The sequence below is a fragment of the Fusarium vanettenii genome, assembly GCF_000151355.1.
Source record: "Fusarium vanettenii 77-13-4 chromosome 5 genomic scaffold NECHAsca_5_chr5_3_0, whole genome shotgun sequence".
Classification (NCBI taxonomy): Eukaryota; Fungi; Ascomycota; class Sordariomycetes; order Hypocreales; family Nectriaceae; genus Fusarium; species Fusarium vanettenii.
This window is the reverse complement of record NW_003315878.1, coordinates 1501351-1525006: the sequence shown is the minus strand read 5'-3', so window position 1 is coordinate 1525006 and position 23656 is coordinate 1501351. Positions and strand designations below refer to the sequence as shown.

General features: G+C 52.8%; 5 protein-coding genes across 5 annotated transcripts; 3 read left to right on the top strand and 2 right to left on the bottom strand.

Moving 5' to 3' along the window:
* Window positions 1-1221: 1221 nt before the first annotated feature.
* Window positions 1222-2758, top strand: NECHADRAFT_41873 (uncharacterized protein; the record flags this gene model as incomplete). Its single annotated transcript, XM_003051238.1, has 8 exons — window positions 1222-1483; window positions 1547-1656; window positions 1707-1873; window positions 1930-2193; window positions 2244-2365; window positions 2422-2500; window positions 2568-2594; window positions 2650-2758. 8 exons carry the CDS (start codon window positions 1222-1224, stop codon window positions 2756-2758), a joined length of 1140 nt encoding a protein of 379 aa, XP_003051284.1.
* A 3897-nt stretch (window positions 2759-6655) lies between these two features.
* Window positions 6656-8506, bottom strand: NECHADRAFT_61339 (uncharacterized protein). The gene is made up of 4 exons (XM_003050845.1): window positions 7632-8506; window positions 7303-7579; window positions 7136-7244; window positions 6656-7080 (listed from the first exon to the last, which is right to left on the bottom strand). Exons 1-4 carry the CDS (start codon window positions 8451-8453, stop codon window positions 6744-6746), a joined length of 1545 nt encoding a protein of 514 aa, XP_003050891.1. The 5' UTR covers window positions 8454-8506; the 3' UTR covers window positions 6656-6743.
* Window positions 8507-11746: 3240 nt separating this feature from the next.
* On the top strand, window positions 11747-13862 carry NECHADRAFT_100632 (uncharacterized protein; the record flags this gene model as incomplete). The annotated part of the gene is made up of 6 exons (XM_003051237.1): window positions 11747-11899; window positions 12067-12595; window positions 12701-12993; window positions 13052-13632; window positions 13742-13802; window positions 13848-13862. 6 exons carry the CDS (start codon window positions 11747-11749, stop codon window positions 13860-13862), a joined length of 1632 nt encoding a protein of 543 aa, XP_003051283.1.
* A 1130-nt stretch (window positions 13863-14992) lies between these two features.
* NECHADRAFT_80599 (uncharacterized protein) lies at window positions 14993-21527 on the top strand (the record flags this gene model as incomplete). Its single annotated transcript, XM_003051236.1, has 3 exons — window positions 14993-15130; window positions 15203-21475; window positions 21507-21527. The coding sequence occupies 3 exons, from the start codon at window positions 14993-14995 to the stop codon at window positions 21525-21527; spliced, it is 6432 nt and encodes a 2143-aa protein (XP_003051282.1).
* A 661-nt stretch (window positions 21528-22188) lies between these two features.
* On the bottom strand, window positions 22189-23214 carry NECHADRAFT_41691 (uncharacterized protein; the record flags this gene model as incomplete). Its single annotated transcript, XM_003050844.1, has 2 exons — window positions 22189-23111; window positions 23169-23214. 2 exons carry the CDS (start codon window positions 23212-23214, stop codon window positions 22189-22191), a joined length of 969 nt encoding a protein of 322 aa, XP_003050890.1.
* Window positions 23215-23656: the final 442 nt, after the last annotated feature.

Here is a 23656-nt window from a genome sequence, read left to right as displayed (position 1 = left end):
GTGCGTTTCATGACATCTTGCGATATTGCCAAGACGCCAATCATTGAGCAGGTCCATTTACCGAACCCATGGGGTAGCTTCGGACATGTATGTTCCCAACTCAATTCGGCGAATCTTGTGATATCCTTGACAGCGTGGGGGTTATCAGAGCCCAAGGTTCCAACCTTTGCACCATACAGACTAAGCATGATTAAACGCTAACAGGTGTCATGTTAGAAGATGGCTGAGAGCTTCAAGCTTGGCAGATGTGAGAAGGCCTGCTTCTGTGAATTGACCCCGCGATGTTGCCATCAACGCTCCATGTGGCATCTGCCAGCAGACCGGTTTCCGGCCGGTCGGTACCTTCGGGCTCGGCCCCGGTGGCGAGCAGAAGCGGCAGTACATATTCCCGACAGTCCGATACAGTCAAAAGTTATTGCTCCGGAATCCTAGAGGGAAGTGGTATCCGATCAAGGGTGGTATGCTTGTCAAGTCACGGGAGATGCCAGACCTACCACGGCTATCCATGGCTATCTGGGATGCAAATGAGACCAATTACTTGACTAAAATAGGGCTGGTGAGTGAGAAACAGTTCCATGCCAAGTTATTACCTGAATGGACTTGGTTTATCAGCTGTCGCTCTGCAAGCTAGTCTCTCTTCAAGTCTACAGCCTCCCTAATGCAACTTGAAAAGCATTAGCCGATATCCCGATACTCTCAAGGGTCACTTTAGCTGTACAGATGTACACGAACCAAGCAAACACATTACTATGCGTTTTAACCGAGGCGAACCATGGTGCACTTGGGACTCGAAGTGACATGTGGCCAACATGGCGCAAGATGAGGTGATGCATCTTCAAAGGAGGGTGGCACACAACCATAACTTGCTGGATTCGATCACGACCTCAGTTTGTTATTTCTGACTGAATCTAGTCTCATGTTTAGGAAGTAACTAATGCGTATTGGATGGTTGATGGTAACGCACCGCACCTCCTGACGCAAACCGAGAGACCTCGCACCTCATCTTCCGTGTGTTTTGCTGACGAATCAATACTGCGCGGGGTATCAAGACGTATTATTGATTGTGCTGATAGATAGGGATACTGTATTTCAGCTAAGTATAAAGATACAGAGTTTATCCCCTTCTTGAGGAGATGCAAGCCACAGCAGTGACACTGAACACTTTGAAAACGCAGTGATAATAAGCCCATACCTTGATAAGCAAACAACTTCATAAGAACAATGTCTCCTCCCGCTGCCGAAATCGATGTTCAGACGACTGCACCGGCAGTCCAGCCGGTCACCAAGACCGTTGTTGGCACCAAGAGCAGCGGTACCAAGAGCAACAGCGCCTCGCGTCTGGACGGCCCTCTCACCTATTCCGGCAGCCTCGATTCCGAGGAGCAGTTTGATGTCACTGCCGTAATCGGCCGAGAATTTCCTAAGCTGCAGCTTAGTGAGATTCTCAAGGATGACACCAAGCTGAGAGACCTGGCGGTCCTTAGTACGTTTTGTTCCACGTCCCCTATCACGAACGCGCAAAAGGGGTTTGCTAACACAAGTGTAGTTTCTCAGCGAGGTGTCGTTTTCTTCCGCAACCAGGACATCAACATTGAAGATCAGAAGTATCTCGGCCAGAGACTCGGTGAACTGACAGGAAAGCCAGAGACCTCCAAGGTGAGACTTGCTTGAATGTGCTCCTAAAGACGAGACTCATCAGCGGATAGCTCCACCGCCATGCCCTCTCTAACAGCAAGCGTGGTATCGCCGTCGATGAAAATGGAAAGCTCGACGACGAAGTTTCAGTCATCTCATCCGAACAGAACCGAAAGTTCTACAGTGACCGCTTCTCCTCCTTGTCTAGAAGCCTGGCTGGAGAAGGCTGGCATGCAGAGTAGGTGGCACCTCGTGTACGAGTCACCAAATCAAAGTCCTGACATTAGTATACAGCATCACATTCGAGAATATCCCTTCCGATTACGCTATCCTAAAGATTATCCAGCCCCCTGAGGACGTTGGGGGCGATACTCTGTGGGCCAGTGGCTACGAGTTGTACGACCGTCTGTCGCCGCCCATTCAGAAGCTGGCCGAGAGCCTCACGGCGACTCATCACCAGCCCAACTTTGTGCGTGTCAAGAATGAATTCGGCCAGGAGTTGATCGATGAAAACCGTGGCTCTCCTGAGAATAATGGCCTCGACTTCAAGGCTGAACAGTATGTACTAGGCCGACAGGTGAATTGGGCTGAGTCACTGACACATATAGTCCTGTCATCCGGACGAACCCTGTTACGGGATGGAAGAGCTTGTTCGCTGCTGGACACCAACTCACAGCTGGGCATATCAACGGCGTGACCGAGACGGAGAGTGAGATTCTCAAGAACTACTGTAAGTCAAAACTAAGCCCACCTCTCTGTGATGTCGTCCGCTTACTCACCGCCAAGTCCGCCAACTCATCACGGAGAACCACGACCTCCAAGTTCGATTCCGCTGGGGCAAGAATGATCTGGCCATCTGGGACAAGTAAGTCAAATCCTTGCAAGATTTCAGCCGTCGTCAAATTGGGAAACTAATCGGGGGTGCCACACAGCCGTTCTGTGTTCCACACTGCTACCAAGTAAGTACAATTTTCCGATCTTCTGGAGCCACAGCATGCTGATTAAGGACACAAGTGACTACATTGGGAAGCGCCAAGGAAACCGTGTCGTGTCGCTTGGAGAGAGGCCGTACTTTGACCCAGCTTCAAAGTCGCGAAGGGAGGCACTCGGGGTTGCCCAGTGAGCTATCAACCAGAGACATAGTTGGTCCAGAATAAACATTTTCATTTAAACTTGGAATGTATATCCTTTCGAAGCAATTTCGTTAAAATCGGCCGTGTGTGTCCAAGAGCTGGGGTCATGTGCCAGCCTTATCTTATCCCTTGAGTGAGATGCTATTCCAAAGGACCCGACCTCGACAAAACGAGCTGCACCGTGTCACGCACAAGTTACACAGATGACATGGCAAAGGATGAGCCCCTGAGTGTCCAAGTCGACAATGTTTCGTTTGGTCTTATTGCTGGTCGCGAAAATTCCACGACGTTGGGATGATCAGGGGGGTTAAGCCAGGAGTGGCTTAGTGACCCCCGCTTGCCCCATCTGTGCAACGCGCTTTCCTTCGAGATCTCGTTTGATTGTGCATCGTTAGGGCAACCGCATTCTCATCACGTTACAGCGATGCGTGCGTCGTACAGTGCAGCTAACGTAGATTGGAGCAGAGATCCAATGTGAGATGTCAGGAAGCTAAGCATCGATGGATACAGCAGTTTTCAATGGAGATGGACCAATGCAATACTCATGCCTAGGTACGCATTTATTCATGATTCGTTAGGTCATAGCTGGAGGTCTCATTTGTGTGTGCTCAGAGGCAGGTGCCTCGGCCCAAATACCAGCTCGAGCCAAGCCCACAACATCAAGAGAGCTATGGCGGGGAACAGTCCACGTTAATATCGGACAATGCTTACAGAATGATGCAGCATCTTTGTATCCCCTGAGCAGGGCTTGTGTTGCCTGAAGAAGTGCTTGTGCAACTGCCAACTTGGACGGCATGGCTCGTCTCACAACCAAATAGACAACAACTGACGTCGTCCTCGTCCGACTTGGATGAGATGCATATGACGATAGAGCAAACTGCACCAACGAGCAATTCTCAGTTAATATATCTGAACCTTCTCCTTCGGGTAGAGACAGGTCCTCCCACCGCCCAGCATGACTTAGATTGCCAATGATTGACCAGGAGCTGGTCGGGTGATCGCACAGTGTCGACGTCCATGCTAGCAGTGGAGGCATGGATGCGCTGCAAGGGACGAGCTGCAGCGGGAGGGCCAACGATTTATGCCCTACAAGCGAGGGCCTCGGTCGAGCTGAGAGTGGGCAGCGGCGAATTTTGCACTGGGCCAGGTCCAAGCTCCTCCACTGTCCAGGTCAGGTACATCAACCACACGAGGGCCCGCACTTGCAGAAAACCTCGACTCGACAAGCGCGTCAATGAATTCTCTCTTCTCCCGCACCGCACGCACATCACCACGAATCTTTTCAATATCCTCCATCGCCCTTTCTTGCGCATCCCTCGCAAGATACTCACAGGTACGCGCTCTCTATTTCTCTACTCGTCGTGTCAAAAAGTCTACCCCATCGCCCGCGCCATTGCCCTCCATCTCATCCTCCTCACATCCATCATCCATTTTGGCCCTGGCCCTCAAATGCTCGAGCAGCTGGAGAAGTTTGCTGGAAATCTCTGCACCCCGCCCCCGCCTGCCTCTTTCAGCCTCCGCGGCGTTCTCAGAGTGGGCACAATACTGGGCTGTGGTCCTGGCCAGGCCTGTCGGTAGAGACTCGACCGTTATCGAAACGCTCTCTGCATCCAGTCTCAACCGTTACTGCACCATCATTCCCACGAGACGCACGCATTGCTTGCGAGTCGGCTGCATACCTCGAGTGCGCCTTCTAAACTCTTTCTCTTCAAGATTGCGGGCGGTCTGCTTGTTCTTCGACTCCCCCAGAAAAGCCCCTCCCCCTCTTCCGTCACCACTCATCAACCCCTCGCCAATCTTTTGCCTCTATCGGATCTCGGGGGCTGCTGACCGCACTAGCTCAAGCCATCCTCTTGACGCTGAAAAGCAATTTCAACAAGCAGCTGGCTTCCGTTGCTAACTTGAACTCTCAGAAAACCTCCTCACGCTACCCTTCTAAACTCGGCAAAATGGATTACCAGCAGCCTCGTGGTGCCTGCTACTCTTGTGAGTGCCATAGCCCTTCTGACAGCCATTTACACAACTTCCCTCACAACTGAGTCGTTCCTCGGCACCCCTCACACTTTGCGACAGGCCGTCACCCATGATTTCGCATTGAGCGCTTCAGGTGTCTGGCGGCTTGCTCGCTCTGGCGTGAGAGGTGCTATGGTACCTTGACGTGTCCATTGACATTTCTCTGGTCGGTTCTGTGCCATTTCATGGCCGCTGTGCCGGCTTGGCGAGGGCTCATTGACCTCGTGAGATACGGGTCAATGCGCCGACTTCACTTTTCCTTACCACTTATGCCAGAGACGTTCTAGAACAGATGCTAACTACAACACAGGCGGCTCTACCGGCCACCAGGTATGGCATGTGGTCTCGCGTCATTGTAATCCGCTCACTGTTTCATTTAGGCCCGTGACTGCCCTACCAAGGGACCTGCTAAGTGGTAAGAGACCATGGCCTATCCCATATCTGTTTCTCCTGCTAACTGACATTTCCCAGCTACAACTGCGGTGGTAAGACGAAGTGAAATCTTGAACCTAGAACACCGAGAGCTAACTTGTTTTGTGAATAGGCGAGGGCCACATGAGTATGCATCCTGTCGCCATTCAACCAGACTTGAACTAACCCATGACATTAGGCCGTGACTGCTCTGAGCCCATGAAGGACAACAAGTCCTGCTACAAGTGCGGTCAGCCCGGCCACATCTCCCGCGACTGCCCCATGAGCGGTGGCAGCGGACAGGCCACTGAGTGCTACAAGGCAAGTCTTTATCATTATCACCTACATTTCTCCACTAACCAGATTGTAGTGTGGTGAGCTCGGCCACATTGCCCGCAACTGCACCAAGGCCTCCTTCGGCAACTCCTACGGTGGTAGCGGTGGCTTCAGCGGCGGTGCCGGCAAGACCTGCTACTCTTGCGGTGGCTACGGCCACATGTCTCGTATGCTCACTCTCTCCAAACACGCGGATTCTGGCTAACCAAGTGTAGGTGAGTGCGTCAACGGCATGAAGTGCTACAACTGTGGCGAGTCTGGCCACTACTCCCGCGACTGCCCCAAGGAGTCCGCTGGTGGCGAGAAGATCTGCTACAAGTGCCAGCAGGCTGGTCACGTCCAGGCTCAGTGCCCCAACAACTAAAATGACGACTCGTATCCTCCCGGATCAACGATGGGAGAAGGTTGACGTGGCGACTCCTTGATACCCACGGACGATTTTATTTTCTTTGTTCATTCTCAGCATTTTTGACAAAAGTTCATCTTCTCGCATGACGTTAATGATCATCACGGCAAAAATGGCGGCTTTACGGAAAACAACCATTACGCAAATCTCGATAAGGCTGGCGGTACCCGGCCCGGATTGGAACATGTCAGCATTGGATTTCGTCCCATAATGAACGACTTCGACCACGCAGACGACTCGACTTTGAGGAGAGTGACGGATGGTGACGGGTGATGAGTGACGAGATCAAAAACATGGCGGCTTGCGAGCGAGGGCCCGGCGTCTCCGACGCTGTGGCTACTTGCCGTTGGTGGAGAGCCCAAGCTGAGAGCGCAGGGTGTGCTCCTTTGGTAGTCAGGACGAGATGAATTGTGTTGATCCCGATGTTGACGGGAGATTGAATCTGGTGTGACTGTTTACGTGTCTTGGTGTTGTCGACCTTTGCCCCTGCCTCAGCAGTCAGGGGGTGTAGGCCGTGGCTGGAGTGCAGCTTGGCAAGTGAATTTATTGCCGGTCAGCGAGGGACATTGGCAGACCGGCAAGGTCAACCGCGTCGGCTGTCTGGTCTGTCGGGGCTAGCGCTGGTGCAACGATCATCGACTTCGTTGTGGACTCATCACAGAGAACAGTCACGATACGCCTTCGGTCACCAACTTTGGACTACAGCATGGAACTTCTGGATACGACAGTGGAAATCTGGGTCGAATACAAAACGCTTGGTGGCATTATAAATACAGGCGAGAATCGGAAACCTATCCTCGGAGACAACCTTACAACATGGCCTTGGGGAAGTTTCGCATAGCCTGCCTTACGCCCAGATCGCCCAACACCTCTTCCGCACCTCCGAGGATGGCGTCGAACTTGTATGTTCGGTGGAACATCTCGATGAACTTGCCCATGCCGGTTTGTGTGAGACCTCGGCCGCCCCAAATTTGCACGGCCTCGTCGGCAATCTCGTGGGCAGCGCGAGTGGCGCTCATCTTGAGCAGACCAATGGGGCCGGCGAGGTGCTGTGCCTGCTGCTTGTAGGGCATGTGGCACATCTGGTAGGTAACGGTTTCGAGCCAGGACTGATTGGCCTCGACCAACGCAATCATCTTGGCGAGCCTAGAGAGGAGTTAGATCAGAAATGAGTCTAGAAGGCTGTCATAGGCGAGCTCACTTTTGGCGGATGACGGGCTGGTCAATGAGCTGCTTGCCAAACACCTGGCGCTGGTTCGACCACTTGAGACACTCCTCGACAATAGATCGCGACATGCGAAGACTGCCGCCTATTGTGAATTGTCAGCTCAGGCCTTGGATATCGGGAGGTATGAGAATAAGACTTACAAACCATCATCCACCGCTCGTGGTTGAAGTTGCTAAGGATGACGTGGATACCCTTGTTCTCCTGACCAAGCAGGTTCTCTACTGGGACCTTGACATTTTCGAATGTCACGTAGGCCGTGCCAGCGGCGGGAGAGTAGGATGTCTTGATGGCCTTGGTCTCGACGCCCTCTCCGCGCTCGATGAGGACGACACTCAAGCCCTTGTCAGTTCGAACACCCGTGACGAAGTAGTCTGCCCAACAGCCGTTGGTGATCCACTTCTTTGTTCCGTTGACAATCTGTCTCGCGTTAGATACCTTACGTTTGAACAGGATCGGAGCGGTATCCTACATAGTGCTTTCCATCAGGGGTCTTTTCGGCCGTGGTTCGCAGTCCAGCAACGTCTGAACCGGCAAACGCCTCGGTGATTGCAAGGCACAGCTTCTTCTTGCCGCTAAAGACCTCTTGGGCGATCTTGTTCTTCCACGCCTCATCGTGCGCATACTGGAGGACTGCTGTCAAGCCAATGGTCATACCCGCCATGTTGCCATCAGCGAAGCCTCTAGCCATGGCCCTGGCCAGCTCTTGTCCCACAATCAAGTCGTGGAAGTAGTCAAACTCTTCGCCCTTGACTGCGCCGCCCATGAGCTCGACCCCGTGGAGGTGTTTACCGGGACCGAGTCGCATGTGCAAGATTCCGAGCTCGCTCATGCGATCAATCATCGCCTGGCTAATGTATCGTCCTGTGGCCTCGCATTCCTGCGCCTCCTTGTACAGCTCGCTATCGACAAACTCTCTCAGCTTGCGCTGCAGACGCTTATGGCTGTCGCTGTAGTAAGGCGAGCGGAACGGCGGCGCGAGCCACAGAGGTTCCGCATAGGGAACCTGGCTGAGGTCGCCGGGCTGCGGGGTGATGACCTGGGGCTTTTCGCCCTCGATGGTACCGACGACGAGACGCTGGTTCCTCGTAAGGACCTCGTGTCGGTGCAGGTTGTAAAAGGCAGCGGTAGCATCTTGGCCGGCGACCTGACGGAGGACGGTCTCGCCGCCGGGGTGGGCGTCGACGAAGTCGGTGAGGTCGTAGACCTTGCTGTCGATGATGCACCAGAGGGAGTCCTCTGTCGTGTGCGAGCGGACCTCCTCGCGGGAGAATGTATCTGTAGGAGGACTCATGGCTGTGATAATCTACACGTCTAGCAAAGAAGCGCTTTAGACAAGACCAAAAAAAGGGAGAGGTTTGCAAGACAGAAAAGGATCTAGATCTGGGTAAACAAACAAAATCTACGTTGGACCCCAGATTTTAAATCATGCCCAGCCCGGCTTGTCTCTCTCCCTTGGCCTGAGCTGACGTCGAGCCTCGGCTCCGAACAAAGCGGACCCTCCTCGATGATGTTTCCCCAGCAAAGGGGGTGACAATAGGAGGCGTCTGATTGGCCCGGACGGGGCTTACTTCCATTTTGCGGGGGCGGGGCCGGAGGCTGGGCATGCACATGATGGGACGATGGGTGAGGAGGAGAGGGCAATTGTTGGTTTCACCCTGGGATTGATCCTCGGCTGTTTTTTTTGTATTCTAGGGCCGGGGACTTTGGGGAATCGCGGTCTAAAAATGGTGGATGGTTGACGTTGAGACCAGCACGTTCTCTGGAGAGTGCTGTGCGAGAGAAGGCATCAATTGACGGCGCGTTGAGTTCAAAGGAACAGGCCCTGGCAGTCAGTCAAATCAGGCCAAGTCAAGCCCTGCCTCGTTTATTACTACAGTACCTAACGATAGCACAACCTTGCTTTATTCGAGTGAAGCTCGAAGCATGGATCGCGAACCTCCACTGTTGTTTATCACCACCCACTCCTCTAATCTGTGAAGCCGACCCAGGCCGAACACAGTGATTTTTGCTCACCTCAAGTTACATAAAGGGGCCGTAGCAAGTTAACGTCAACAGAGATTAAAGAATTGAGCGCCCGTGAGGTGAAGCCGCCTTGGGATGTATCGTGCGTTCACTGTGCCCGCACCAACAAGAATTGAACGATCGCCAAACAGGTCTGACGGCTTTCTTTCACCACTTGGCAATACAGATATCCACCACAATGAAAATACTCCAACTGGACTAGACAGGGTCATCAAGGAGCCATACAATAAGATCCTTTGGGTAAATCAATTGTCTTCCCACTGTTCGTACAACTACCTCCCTAGAGTGGGGGAGAGCAAATCGCATCGGCTGTACAAACCACCATCAATAACAAAAGTCGCAATAAGGCTATTCATGTTTAAAAACATTTAAATAATATGAAGCAAACTCTTACATAGGAGAAGGCATTGCTCAGATATTATGAACGCGCTCGAGTTCTCGAATTGAGGTTGTCTTGAGAGTTGGAGAGTATCAGCTGGCGAAAAGAAGGGACACATTTATGCCGTTAGAAATACAGCCAGAAAAAGCTAGACATTTAGACTCAAGCGATAAAAAGCCTATTTAGCATTGACCACACGTTTTAGAGATAGGAGTAAGCCAGATCTTTCGCCCATCTTAGCCGTGTCTCAGGGTATACTTCAACCGCTGCGTGACCCTGTTCAGCTCATGCAGCTTACGGTCTCAGACGAGGATTGCCCTGCAACACCCAAACTCCCAGAGCCTCGATCATGCGTGGGAGGAACTCTGAACCCTTGGAAATCCCGCCTCAGCGCTAAAGCAGGCCCAGATTTGAAGACGGCCAAAAGCGGGGAGAGCAGCCTCACTGTCGCCAGCTTCAACGCACAGCATGCGAACAATAGACGGTTGGAGCGCATGTCGGGTTCCATAGTGACTGAGATATGAGCACTTGCATATGAACTAGCAGGTACGGAGTATCGGGGACCAAATCGATGTTCGTGTAGATCGCTCCACTCGGTGCTGTCTCACCTCCGGCATTGCTTTAGATATATCTTGGCTTACCGTAGGAGTCCGGGCCGGTCCGGGTTTGGGGGGAATTGGTAGATTCGATGCCAGAGTCTGTTTGGAGCCAGAGTGCATGGCTTGTTCAGCACTGTAGTTGTGAATGCCATACTGGTTGATATCTATGAGATACCACTATGTGCACAGTCATGGGGCTAGCTTCTCCACACAACCCGGAACCCGCTCCGCCTTCAACCGATAACAGCCTTTGATCCATTGGATCCATTCATGACTGGACATCTCAAAGCTCTTCTCTCTCTTCTTTGCAGAAACGTCGTCCCAGGCTATGAGACATTCCTTGTGCTACGCCGCTGCCACTGTGCTTAAACCTCGACTCTTATCGCTCGCCAAGTACGTCACTAACCGTTTTTCTTCTACCCCCGCCTCCTCCCTATAATTTCCGACGGTTCCTGGGCGGCCCTTGGTCCCGGCTCGCGAGTTCTGAGTCGCGGGACAAGTGCCCTCTCTTCTCCCGAAACCACGCCTGGCTTGATATGGCAGGATCTGGATCTAGAATGGACCCTTTGAGGGGTGCCATGGAGGCCAGCCTGACAAACGACGCGTCCTCCCTCCTCCCCGTGTTCCCATGAGCACTTGTTCCCGTGCCGTCATTGGCTTGTCTCTTGTCCTCTTTGCTGCTGTCACTCTTTTTTCTTTGGTCGCCCCCCGAGCCCACATGGGGGTTGGTTAATAAGAAAAAGGGAACTTGCAGGAAGCTGCGAGATATGCGCATCACTGGGGACTATGCCCGCCCCGTTCGCCTCACTTGCCCTTGTCGCTTCCCGCTGAGCCTCCTTATCAGCGCGGATTTGCTCCAATGGCGGTTTCGCCGCCTGTTGAGTCAGGGCTTTTTGATGCTAGGAACACGAGGGCGTTGATGGCGGCGTCTGCCCCTACGCCCGCTCACTCCCCGTGGTCGTTGGCTGGTTCTCGGTCCTTGATCCGCCTTTGTGTTGGCTCCTCTCCTCGCCGTGTGTCCCCTCGACTTGCCTTGGCCTTGCCTCGTTTCGTCCTCGGGTTCTACGACTGAAGGGTTTCCGGCCTCCACATGGTGAGCGACTTTCCAACCTACCATGGAGCTCCAGAGTCGCTCGCCTCCATCCCTCACAGAACAAGACCCAAGAGCTCCCGAGACACCACGCGCTCCGGTTCCCTTCCCCCCATCAAGTGGTGGATATTTACCCCCCTCGTGATCGTCATTGTCACGATATCTATCCCTTTTTGAGTTGTCATTACGGAGTACTCACCTTGCTTTGCCTACTCGTGGGACTTTGGTAGCCAGCTAGACCCAACCTTGCCTTACCTGACTGTCCATCTTGTGACCTGCCTGTCAAATCTCCAAGTTTATATCCCCCAGCCAGCCTCCAGCCAAGCGTGGATCGGCCTACACCCACACACCCTATCATATATCGTTGATTCCCTGTCAGCCTATCTTGACTACGCTTTGATACTGGAAGCCCAGCTCATCTCAGTCTCAACCAACTCTGACAAACTCACGTACAATTTTAACCAGTGTTACTACTACACCTCAACCTTTCCAGCATGGATGCTTACTCTATATGTTGCACTAGTCCTTCCGCCAGGAATACCTCCAAGATCTATCAAGATTTGTGGTCTACCCGCCTGCACACCCAGGTTGACCTCGGCCAAGACAGACTCTTGAGGAAACTCGCTACCATGGAAGGCTTCAGACAGGTAAGTGAATCGTGCATGTTCTTGCAATAGTGAGCGAGACTTCTGGTCCTATTGACCTCTTGCGTCTCCACCGGCGTTTGCGGCAATAATCCAATCGGTACAGCTCTCATCCTCATCATCCGCTCGGGCAGATACAATTCTGAACATGGCTGACAAGATGCTCGCAGCGCTGGAAGGGCGATCTTGCCTCAAAACCTCACGTTGCTGTGGTCGGAGCCGGACTCGCTGGGCTCCGATGCGCAGACATCCTCCTGCAGCATGGGTTCAGGGTCACAGTCATTGAGGCCCGCAACCGTGTTGGAGGTCGCCTACACCAGGAGGTGCTCCCCAACGGACGCCTTGCCGACGTTGGACCCAATTGGATCCACGGCACCAATGACAACCCCATGCTGGACCTGGCTAAGCAGACAAATACTGCGGTTGGCAGCTGGGACTTGACTTCATGCGTGTTTGACGAAGATGGTGAACTCTTCTCTGTTGAGGATGGAGAGAAGTACTCGGATGTAATGTGGCAGATTGTGCAGGATGCCTTCAAGCACTCCAACAACTCGTCCCAGGACATTGATCCCAAGGAGAGCCTTCACGACTTCTTTGTCCAGAAAGTGGCCGAGAAGATCCCCAGCACCGAGAAAGACTCCGAAAGGAAGCGAAGCATTGTCATGCAAATATCCGAGCTGTGGGGTGCCTTTGTTGGAAGTCCCATCTACCGACAAAGCTTAAAGTTCTTTTGGCTTGAGGAGTGCATCGAGGGAGGCAAGTTTGAAGCAGAGCTCATTTCAGAACCCAACTAACACTCGCCAGAGAACCTTTTCTGCGCTGGCACGTACAAGAAAGTGTTGGATGCTGTCGCTAAGCCTGCGATTGAGGGCGCCAAGATCAAGTTCCAGACCAAGGTTGAGACGATATCGTACCGAACCGACCCTGAGGACAAGGCCAAGGTTCAAGTCAACGGCGGTCAAACTCTAGAGTTTGATGAGGTTGTCGTCACGGCCCCTCTCGGATGGCTAAAACGAAATCTGGCCGCTTTCGAGCCTGCGCTGCCTGCTCGCATGACCAAGGCAATCGACGCGATTGGGTACGGATGCCTAGAAAAGGTACGTTGTCATGATTCTCATCGGGACGCACGGTGATACTCAAACAGCTACTACTTAGGTTTACATCACTTTCCCCAAGGCCTTCTGGCTCGCTCGTGAAGGCGACAACCGAAAGGCTCAGGGTTTCGTACAATGGCTCTCACCCAACTACGTGACCGAGTCAAATCCGAAGAGATGGAATCAGGAAGTCGTGGAGCTTGCTAGCCTTACGCCGGAGACGTCACATCCTACCCTCTTGTTCTACACGTACGGCGAGCAATCGCAGTACCTCACTGGCCAGCTGGCTGAGCTCTCGGACCCACGGAAGAAGGATGAGTTCCTACTCAACTTCTTTAAGCCGTACTACTCGCGGCTACCTCACTTCTCGGAGACTGATCCGGACTGTAAACCCACGGGGTTCATGGCGACGGACTGGCTTCACGACGAGTTGGCCGGATTCGGAAGCTACAGCAATTTCCAGGTCGGGCTAGAAGAGGGCGATACGGATATCCGGACCATGAGAGAGGGTCTCCCGGATCACGGGCTGTGGTTGGCGGGAGAGCACACGGCGCCGTTTGTGGGGCTGGGTACGGCAACTGGAGCATACTGGAGCGGTGAGTCTGTGGGCAGGAGGATAGCGGAGGCGTATGGGCTCACAAAGTGAGTCTTTCTCTCTAATAGAGGGCTTGTCGGGTTGCTATAGATGAACACGGATACACACCTTGTAGATCTGGCAGCTGGATGGGCCTTGTACATGGTGTTACAATAGATGGCAGGCTCAGCAGGACTGCTCTCAGATGGCCAATTCCAGATGCTCGCGTGAGCATATTGTGAGTGTGTACCTGTCAGATTCAACCACCTGGGTACCTGGACAGGTATACAAGCGTTGAAAGAGATCGATCCTGTCCATGTGGCACTGTCGCTTGTTGTTGCACTAACCCAAGCCCATGGACAACGGGATCAAAGGACAGGCAACCCCAGGTCAAAGAAGCTACTGCACAAAGCCAATACTGTAGTTGTCTACCCACGCGCCATGGTAAAAAGGGAAATACATCCATGACGCGACCAACGCATCGCAGCAGAAGAGAGGGTGGTGTCGCCGTTTTGGTCGGATGGGTGGGAAGAGTCAAGTCGAATTAGGCGCTTCACGACTCAAGTCACCCACTGAGAGCGCGATGCACGGGTCAAATGACGCCCCCAGGGACCCCCTGGAAGCGGCGGGAGATGCCATCATCAACCCTCCTCACGTCACGACGGACTAGGAGATTGATCTCTGACCGGCTTTGATGGAAGTCATCCATCACCAAGAAGAGTCACGAGCTGACGGCTCTAGCGGCGTCCGAGTCGAGACTTACAGGGCATCTACCGCCTGTAGCTTGTGGCTCTTGAGGATCTATGGAGCCCTGCTCCGCACTTCGGGCTGGAGAGTGCCCCCACCGCCCGCCCGGCGCGTTGCCGCCTCAGCCATCATTCATGCCCTCCCATGCATGTCGTGACAAGGTGTGACGCCTGTGACGGTGACCCGACTCTTTGGGAAAGTGTGCCTTGAAGCCTCTTGCCTTGCAACTCTAACTCTCTTCTTTACAACCGACGCCAACAACCTTTGGGCCTACGTCTCAAGCCACGAAACAATTTCTTAATCTTGAATCTACTTTTTTTTCTTCCTCCTTTTCTTCTCCCTTCTTCATCTACTCTGCTACTTAACCCTCATCCCATGACCCTCCGCTTCCCTTAATCATGCTCTGCGGCCCCGCATCTGGCCGGGGGTCTCGAAGCTACCGATAGCACGCCCGACGCCGGCCTCTGCCTAGACGACGACTACTGCCTTGTTGACGCCTTGCGAACCGTTTTGACCGACTGTCGTCTTCTCTCTTACACTCTCTTCCATCGACTTCCCGGGCTGCGAGGGCATCCATCGCCTCGCCCTCTCCCGCTGACTCGAGCGCGCTGACGTTGACGTCGACGTCAACGCAACGCCGATATCATGGCGGCATTCTTCCAGTCGTTCCGGAGCTCCTCCATGCCAAAGAGGTTGCTCCGGTATGCCCTTTCACGGATGGAACTCCTCGATGCCGACGCCCTCGATTTGGATAATTTGGATCTTGCCTGGGGACGGAATACGGTCCTCGAGTTTCGTGATGTCGGCATTAGACTCAAGGTAAGCAGGCCGCTCGGTCCTTGGCCCATGTGATTAACCCCAGCTTGTGATGGATGCTGATAACGATCGCAGAAGCTCGACAAGCTGCTACACCTCCCCGAGACGTTTAGACTGCAAAAGGCAAAAGTGCTACTTCTGCGGATTAGCATTCCGATGGACTTTTTTACGAGTCCCATCATAGTCGATATCGATGGCGTCAGTGTTGCTTTACAGGTCCTGGGCACAGAGCCCAAGACAGGACGAGGAACAAAGACACCCGATGAAGTTCCTGTTGTCCCTAATACGGTCGATCTGGCGCAATCATTCCTCGAGACGACAAATAGATCAGAGCGCCAAGAGCTTGAGGATGCTCTGGCTGCAGAGACACAGGATATGGATGCTTCAGTGGCCATGAGCGACGACAGCAGCGACGACGACGCCCTGGCATATGGCACAGGCCAGCCGCTGTCTCTACCGGCCTTCATGGCCGACTTTTTGCAGGGCATCGTCGACCGCATGCAGATCAGGATCAAGGATGTTAGCTTCCAGCTCGATGTCGAGGTCCCCGTCGAGCCGAATTCTCCTGCGAACGAGATGGTTTCTTTCCAGCTCGCTCTCGATAACATCGATGTCGAAGGAGTCACTACCCGTCCCAGCGAGGATGGCGAATCGCCCACAATCATACCCAAGGAAGGCAAGCGACATGTCTCCTTGTCTAATGTACGGGCATACCTCATATCAGAAGCGAATGTCTTTTCCGCTCTGGCACGATCTCCCTCTATGACATCTCCCTCGGTTGCTTCTTCGCCGGCCATGACGAGAAATCCCCCGTCTCGTCAGGCAACCACACTCTCACTTAGCAGTCTTCACGAGGAGTCTGCAGCCTCATCTCACTCAATTCGAAATGACGAACCGATGACTTCATCGCATCAAACCATCTCTCTGGAGGAACCCTTGATTTCCTCCGAGCACAGCATCAAGCAGGCAGACTCCGTGTCTTCATTACAGCAGCATTCTCAACATTATTCCCAATATGCAGGTTCTATGGACTCTTCTCTTGCAAGCCTCCAGGAGGACTACTCCGTGGCTCGCGAACCCCCAGAGCCCGAGTACCCCTCGAACGATAGCGAAGACGCATTGGATATTCCCTACGAATTCTCTGATGCTCAAGACGAAGATGCCGAAGACAGCCCAGCGACTCCACGGGCCTCGATGTATCATGACTTCAACAATCCGCTCAATGAGGAGCCTCTGTTCCATTCAACCATGATTTCCGCCGATCATCCATCTCACTCTACAGCACTTGAGAACGAGAGACCTCAGTGGGCGAATGTTGAGCGAGAGGCCAGGTCTGCCCCGGCTCTACAGCACGGTTTGCAGCCATTCAGCCTACAAGCTTTTCACTCAAGAACACCAGAGGGTCCCCTCAGCCGGTCTACTTCTAGTGAAAGCTTCGGTGCTGGATCAACCGAAGATCTCGCCCAGTCTCATATGTACACTCACGAAGATGCAGAGAGCATGTACATGAGTGCATTCTCACAAGCAAGTTCTCGGTCTGCAGCAGTATCACCTCCAGCTACTTCACACCACACTCCACCCCCAGCGGAGCGGCTAAGCGAATCAATTAATCCCGTGGAGAAGCCAGCTTCGCCTGTCGCAGAACCTGAAGTACCAGATCTAGCGGAATCTCACGCCTCCATTGTGAAACCGCAGACTCCTCCTCTGGACGAGCCCCAAGCTCCTGCACCAGAGGTGAAGGAGTCCAAGCCCTTCATCCCGGGTGCATGGGATGAGGACCTGGACGAAAGCCAAGCATGGGCAGGACCAGCCTCGATGAAGCGCTCAGCTCACGCTACTGAAGACGCATCAGATAGTGACTCCTCTGAGCCAGCCTTTTCCCGAGCCTGTATTGCCGAAACTGAGCCCGAGGCCCCAAGCACGCCTGTCAAACACCAAGACGATGTTCCCACTCCCAAAGGACCAACACGCCTGGTCAAGGAGATTCTCAGTCTCAAGACGATCTCGATTTACATTCCGTCTCAACATAAGCACCTGCATGTTCAGCCTGCATCTCCTGAGTCCGTAGCTCAGCTATCACAGTCTTTGGGACGGTCAGCATATCCACAAGCGCCAGGCGCATTCTCAGTGCATGGAGCTGCATCCGCGCATCCGTCACAGCCAGCGTCGAACGTAGATGACACTCTAGAAGTGAATCTTTCTCCCATCAATGTTCGCTTTGATACTTCACTGGGCTTCTTGCTTGCTATGGTTGTAGGGAAACTGCTCGAAGCAGTCCAAGGAAAGAAGCCAGCTCCAGCTGGAGAAAGCAAGCAGGGAACAGATGCGAAGACGCCTAACGTGAAGCTAACACTCGAGGAGGTCAAGCTCGACTTTCTTAATCGGCTCGGTGGAGTTTCAGACACACCCGAGCGTTACTTGGATCCGTCCGCTTTCATCTTTGATCAAGAGGTCCTACTCAACCTAACACTCCAGAACTTGGTCATCTCTACATCTCAGACTCAGGTGCCGGTGGTTGAGGGTAAGGCCGCGACAAAACCAGCCTCTTTGACAAAGATAGATTTGCAAAAGTTCCGTTTCGGGTACGCCAACGGAGATATCATCTCGTTCGATAGCGGCCGGCCGATGAGTACGTCAGTTAAAGACACGTTCCTGACCACCGGGTCCGATATTGGCGTCAACATTCTTCAGTCAGGGGATAATATCAGGACGAATGTCGAAACCTTGCCGCTTGTGTTCCAGCTCGATCTACGACGACTCGACGAAACCTTCAGCTGGTTTGGTGGCTTAAGTAGCTTCCTCAACATGAGTGCCTCGATCGCATCCAGTCCTTCGCCAACGCCCAAACCAGCTCCTATCCCGCAACAGAAACCTCGAGGTGTTCGCTTTGATACTCCTATTGACCCAGCAGACAAGTCTGCAGCTGCAGCGAACAAGGTTAACATCCGAATCGGAGGGTCTTGGGTGGAGTTGGTAGGCAAGGACTGCAGTTTGACAGCAGAAACAAGTGCTATCAAGCTCGTGAGCCGGGATGAGGGTATCGGAATGGCATGCAGTATGATGCGCTTGTCAGGACCTTACTTGAAGAACCCGACGTCCGAACCTGCCATAACCACCGAAGTCAAAGGTGTTAAGATCAACTTTCTCATGGCCCCTCAAGATTCCGATCTCGAGAAGCTCCTTGAGCTTATTATTCCGTCAAAGCTCCAGTTTGACGGCGGCAATGACGAGATCATGGTCGACACTTTACTCCGCCAGCGACGAAAGGGTTCGGTTCTGAGAGCGTCGGTCGACTCAGTCAATGTTCGCATCCAAAACATGGCTCAGCTCTCTGTCCTCCCGGATCTTGGAGAAGAACTTGCAAAGCTCTCAACTGTGGCGAAATACCTACCGGAAGACGATCGCCCTGGTCTGTTGACACTCGGAGATATCGAAAAGGTGGGTGTCAGTCTAGACTTTGGCGGGAAGCTGGGTCACTTTGGCGCCGAGTTGAAGGGACTGAATGTTGGTCACATCACCGTACCGTCACTCGTTGCCATCTCGGTAAACGGTATCTCCCTCAAGAGAAACCAGTCAGAGGAGCTTGTCAGCACTGTGTCATTCGTCAAGGAGATTTCACCTCGAGGCCCGGTTGTCATGGCAAGGATGATCGGCGACGACATCGAGCCCCTGATCAAGATAAAGATGCAAGATTTATGCATCGACTACCGAGTTCCTACCATCATGGATATTCTGGACCTTGGAGAAGATGCAACACCCCAGGACTTTGATGCAAGCCTCGCTGCGTCCGTGGCAAACCTGGGCGACCAAGCACACAATGTCCTCACAAGGCCGCCTGGCTCTCCGTCTGACAAGTCAAAGGCTGCCAATCCCATGACCCTGGATATTGGCTTCCGCGACTGTCTTCTTGGGCTGAACCCCCTGGGACATTCTTCCAAGCTGGTCATCTCACTTAGTGATGCTCACCTTGTCGCCGTGCTACCCAAGGACGTGGACACAAGTGCCACCTTTACCATCAAGAAGTCGTCCATCTTGCTCATTGACGACATCGCCCAGTTTACAACCGACGAACAAACAACTGCTCAGAGACCCCGTGCGTCATCATCGACATCTCGCCAGGTGACAGACATGTGTGCCCGGGGATACGTGGATATCTGCTACATCTCATCCACCAAGGTCAAGGTAGATGTCAAGGCTCTTCAGGATGACGAGAAGCAGCTCAATGTGGAGGTTCAAGATGGCCTCATTGTTTTGGAAACCTGTGCAGACTCGACACAGACTCTTATTGCATTGACCAACGCTCTCAAGCCCCCAACGCCACCCAGCAAGGAGGACAAGTATCGAACAGACCTGATCCCTGTCCAGAATCTCCTCGCCTCCATATCGGCAGAGGCGTTTGGGAGGGCTGAGGGAGACTACGATTTTGATCAGGACTTTGCAGGAGCTCAAGAAATGGCAGGCAGTGGTTCCGATGCTGGGTACAACACAGACAGCCCACTGCAAGTCGAGTCACAGTTTTACGATGGGGGCCAGGCCGGTGAGAAGGTGCTGTTTGATGCGTCGAGCAGTTCTATCCTGTCTCTCACCAACAAGGGCAAGGACGTGGATGGCGACTCGTCAGTGCTCCTGAGCAGGGACTCCGAGGACTCGGATGATCTCCTCATTCAAGAAGATTATTACGACCGTGGCGATTCCAAGGATAGCAAGGCCAAGGTCTGGAACTCGAGAAGAAACACTCACGATAGAGCGCTGCGGGAACTGGTCAAGCGATGCCCCCTGAAGGCCTCGGTGAGAGGTGTGCATGTGATCTGGAATCTCTTTGACGGCTACGATTGGACCCGTACGCGAGATGTCATCACGAAAGCCGTACAGGAGGTTGAGGCTAAGGCGTATGAGCGACAAGCCCAGTACAATGTGTATGAGCAAGAGCTTGAGGATGAGGAAGCGATCGGGGACTTTCTCTTCAACTCGATATACATTGGTATCCCTGCCAATCGCGATCCTCAGGAGCTAGCTCGAGCCATCAATGAAGGTTTGAACGACCATCTGACTGAGACAGAGTCAATCGCTACCACGGCCTTCACATCGTCAAGCAACCGAACTGTCCGCTCCCGTCAACCGAAGTCGAAGCGACTCAAGCTCAAGCGTAGCAAGCACCACAAGATCACCTTTGAGTTGCAAGGCATTGACGTGGACTTATTCGCGTACCCTCCTGACTCTGGCGAGACAGTTAACTGCATCGACCTCCGCGTGAACAACTTGGATATTTTCGATCATGTTCCAACATCGACATGGAAGAAATTTGCTACATACGATCAAGACATGGGCGAGCGAGAGATGGGCACGAGCATGGTTCACCTGGAGCTGCTCAACATCAAGCCACAGCCATCTCTCGAGGCATCCGAAATCGTCCTACGGGCAACTCTTCTGCCCTTGCGACTACACGTTGACCAAGATGCTTTGGACTTTATCACACGATTCTTTGAGTTCAAGGATGAGAGTGTGCCCGTCCACACATCTAAGAGCGACGTGCCATTCATCCAGAGAGCAGAGATCAATGCTATTCCAGTCAAGCTTGACTTCAAGCCCAAGCGAGTCGATTACGCCGGACTTCGATCTGGGCACACGACTGAGTTCATGAACTTTATTGTTCTTGAAGAGGCGAGGTTGACGCTTCGGCGAGCAATCGTTTATGGTGCGATTGGCTTTGACAAGCTGGGCAAGACTCTCAACGATACCTGGATGCCCGATGTCAAGGCGAACCAGCTTCCTGGTGTCTTGGCTGGTCTCGCCCCTGTCCGCTCGATCGTCAACGTCGGCAGCGGCTTCAAGGATCTCGTAGAAATTCCTCTGCGCGAGTACAAGAAGGATGGTCGTGTCGTTCGCAGCATCTCCAAGGGTGCTACCGCATTTGCTCGCACAACAGGCACAGAACTGGTGAAGTTGGGTGCCAAGTTAGCTGTGGGCACTCAGTACGCCCTCCAAGGCGCCGAGGGCATGTTCTCAGATCCACAGCAGGCGTACGATGGCTGGGATGAGGATGACTTCGACGAGGAGGACAAGAGACAGATCTCGCTCTATGCGGACCAGCCCACAGGAGTCATTGCTGGCATCCGAGGCGGATATCGTTCCCTTGCCAGGGACGTCAACGTGGTTCGCGATGCCATCATCGCAGTGCCGGGCGAGGTAATGGAAAGCTCGTCTGCGACTGACGCTGCAAAGGCCGTTTTGAGGCGAGCACCGACTATTCTCTTCCGACCTGCTGTTGGTGTTTCCAAGGCGCTGGGTCAGACACTGATGGGAGCGACCAACTCGATTGATCCGCACAACAGACGACGCATTGCCGAGGTAATTTTATGTTCCTATTTCCTCTTGATAGGTATGGAGGCTAACAGAGTGACAGAAATACAAGAAACCTTGAAGCGTCCACGCAATTCAAGGATAATGGTGAAGGAAACACCACGGCGTCCTGACATATGGCCATACCCTACTGCTTCTCAGCACTTTGGCCCTTTTCTTTATTTTCTCCTTTTTCTTTCCTCATCTTCACGTCAGTTATTGTTCTAATCGCATATATCGGTGCTCAGGGCTGGGATCCTCTGTCGTTTTTTTGAGATACAGCCATGCATGAATCCATGGAAACCCCCATCCATGATAGATCGGCGAAAACGGGACGGGCACGTAAACGGCCCATGATAGACCTTGAAAGCCATGCGTGGGAATTTGTTCTTTTTTTCTTTTTTCGAGTTTGGAGTTGGATCTTTCTTATTACGGGAGTGAATGAATGAGTGAATATGAATGTGGATGACACGGGTTTTCTTTTGATGGATTCTTTTTCTTTGGGTTTCGGTGGAAGGCAGTCTGAATTGTTATTATAGATGTCTGTCTGTACCAGATTGCATGATACCACTTTATTGAGCTTGACTATTCTGTCTTTTCGTTTTAAAAAAAGAACAAAAAAAGCATCAATGTCACATCCTGAGGCTCAACAAGTTGTCCTTTCCACCAACATGAACGTCTGCCCATGCTTTAACACCCATTAGTTACCCTATCCTCTTCTCCTAAAAACCGTCATTAGGAATCCCCTTCTCCTTCTCCGCAGCCTTCCTCGCCCTATTCATGTCGATCCACCACCGATGTGTCTCCTCAGTCCCCGTCCACTCGCCCTTCTTGTCAATCTCGTCCCACGGCTTGGGACTTAGAATGTAGTGAATGTTCTTGACATTGACGTCCCGCCAGATTTGCGCATGCACACCCTCCCACCTCAAAGTCTTGAGCGCGTTGTATACGTAGGGTAGCGCGACCCAACGCCCACGAAACAAGTCAGATAGCAGGGACTGGTCTGCAAAGTCCATGTTTTCCATATTCGTCTCCATGTACGCCAGTATCTGGGCGTATAGCGTCTTTGAGGGGTTGATGACCTGTAAGCCCCCATTTATGGAGCTCACGGGGCCGAAGGAAGGGTCTGCACCCACAGATTGGGCAATTTCAGGGGTCGCGTGCTGTGACGTGAAGGCGCAGTTTGAGGGGATCCAGTCTTTGGGGTAGTGAGGCTTCTTGAGGGGGTTGCAGACACAAGCATGGCCTGCTGCAAAGACACGCTTGCTTGTGACCTTGTTCCTCGTTGCAGCCAGCGCGGGAGGATCCAGCTCGAGATCCATCAACTCATCCATGTTCCTCAAAACGAGCATGTCGGAGTCAAGCTGAACGACACGGTCATACTCAGTCATGGAGAAAGGTACAAGTTTGCTCCAACAGTCGTAAAACCGTGGCTCGTTTGTAAAGTCGTAACCTTTGCTTGGGGCAAGGTAGGGGATGTGCTGAGAGGGAATGCCACGGACACGCAGGGCATCACGACCTTCTGAGGGAAATGAGTCGGTATAAAGGGCTACGAGGGGGTATCGCGACTTTGCGGCCCGAAGGGAGTAGTCAAGAGTGAGAAGGCCAGGCAGATAGTTGAGGTTGGTGATGAGAGCTGTCCAGACTAGGACGTTGAACATCAGTAAAGTGATAGCACAATCGCGGTGCCTGTAGTCTATACCTTTGTCCGACTCAACTGCACGTCTTCGGGGCTCTGAATCTGCCATCTTGGAGATATTCAGCGTGCTGTGGATACTCAAGGTTCATAGTTCAGTAGTTCCAAGGGGAAAGTTTGTTAGCAACTCGACGAGGAGACTTCCATAAGATGCCAGGAGTAACAAAGGCAGACAGCGAGAGATCAGACGCCCATGATTTCGAGTGTTTTCAATCCATCCGTGTACAGAGTCAGGTATCAAGTCTTCCGCACACGGATGAATTCGACATGCCCAATTGTCGACTTCGACAATTCTCCATGGTTCCTGAGCAAGGCGGGACATTTCTAAGTTCTCAATGACGCGCCTCTGACGATTTTCATATCAGAGTATGATCTAAGAAAAGACCCAAGGCCACAGGTCTTGATAGGTTCTGCTGTAGTCCAGGGGAAGTTGTCAGCTCGCGAGACTTTGACCGAGGGAAGGAGGAAATCCCACTTACACGCTGAGATGGATG

What these genes read in the sequence shown, in the direction of transcription:
- NECHADRAFT_61339 (XM_003050845.1), bottom strand. Translation starts at nt 8,453, where the DNA reads ATGAGTCCTCCTACAGATACATTCTCCCGCGAGGAGGTCCGCTCGCAC. An exon ending in CCCCTGATGGAAAGCACTAT is followed by an intron (nt 7,580 to 7,631) that starts GTAGGATACCGC and finishes AACGCGAGACAG; the next exon opens with ATTGTCAACGGAACAAAGAA. An exon ending in CGAGCGGTGGATGATGGTTT is followed by an intron (nt 7,245 to 7,302) that starts GTAAGTCTTATT and finishes AATTCACAATAG; the next exon opens with GCGGCAGTCTTCGCATGTCG.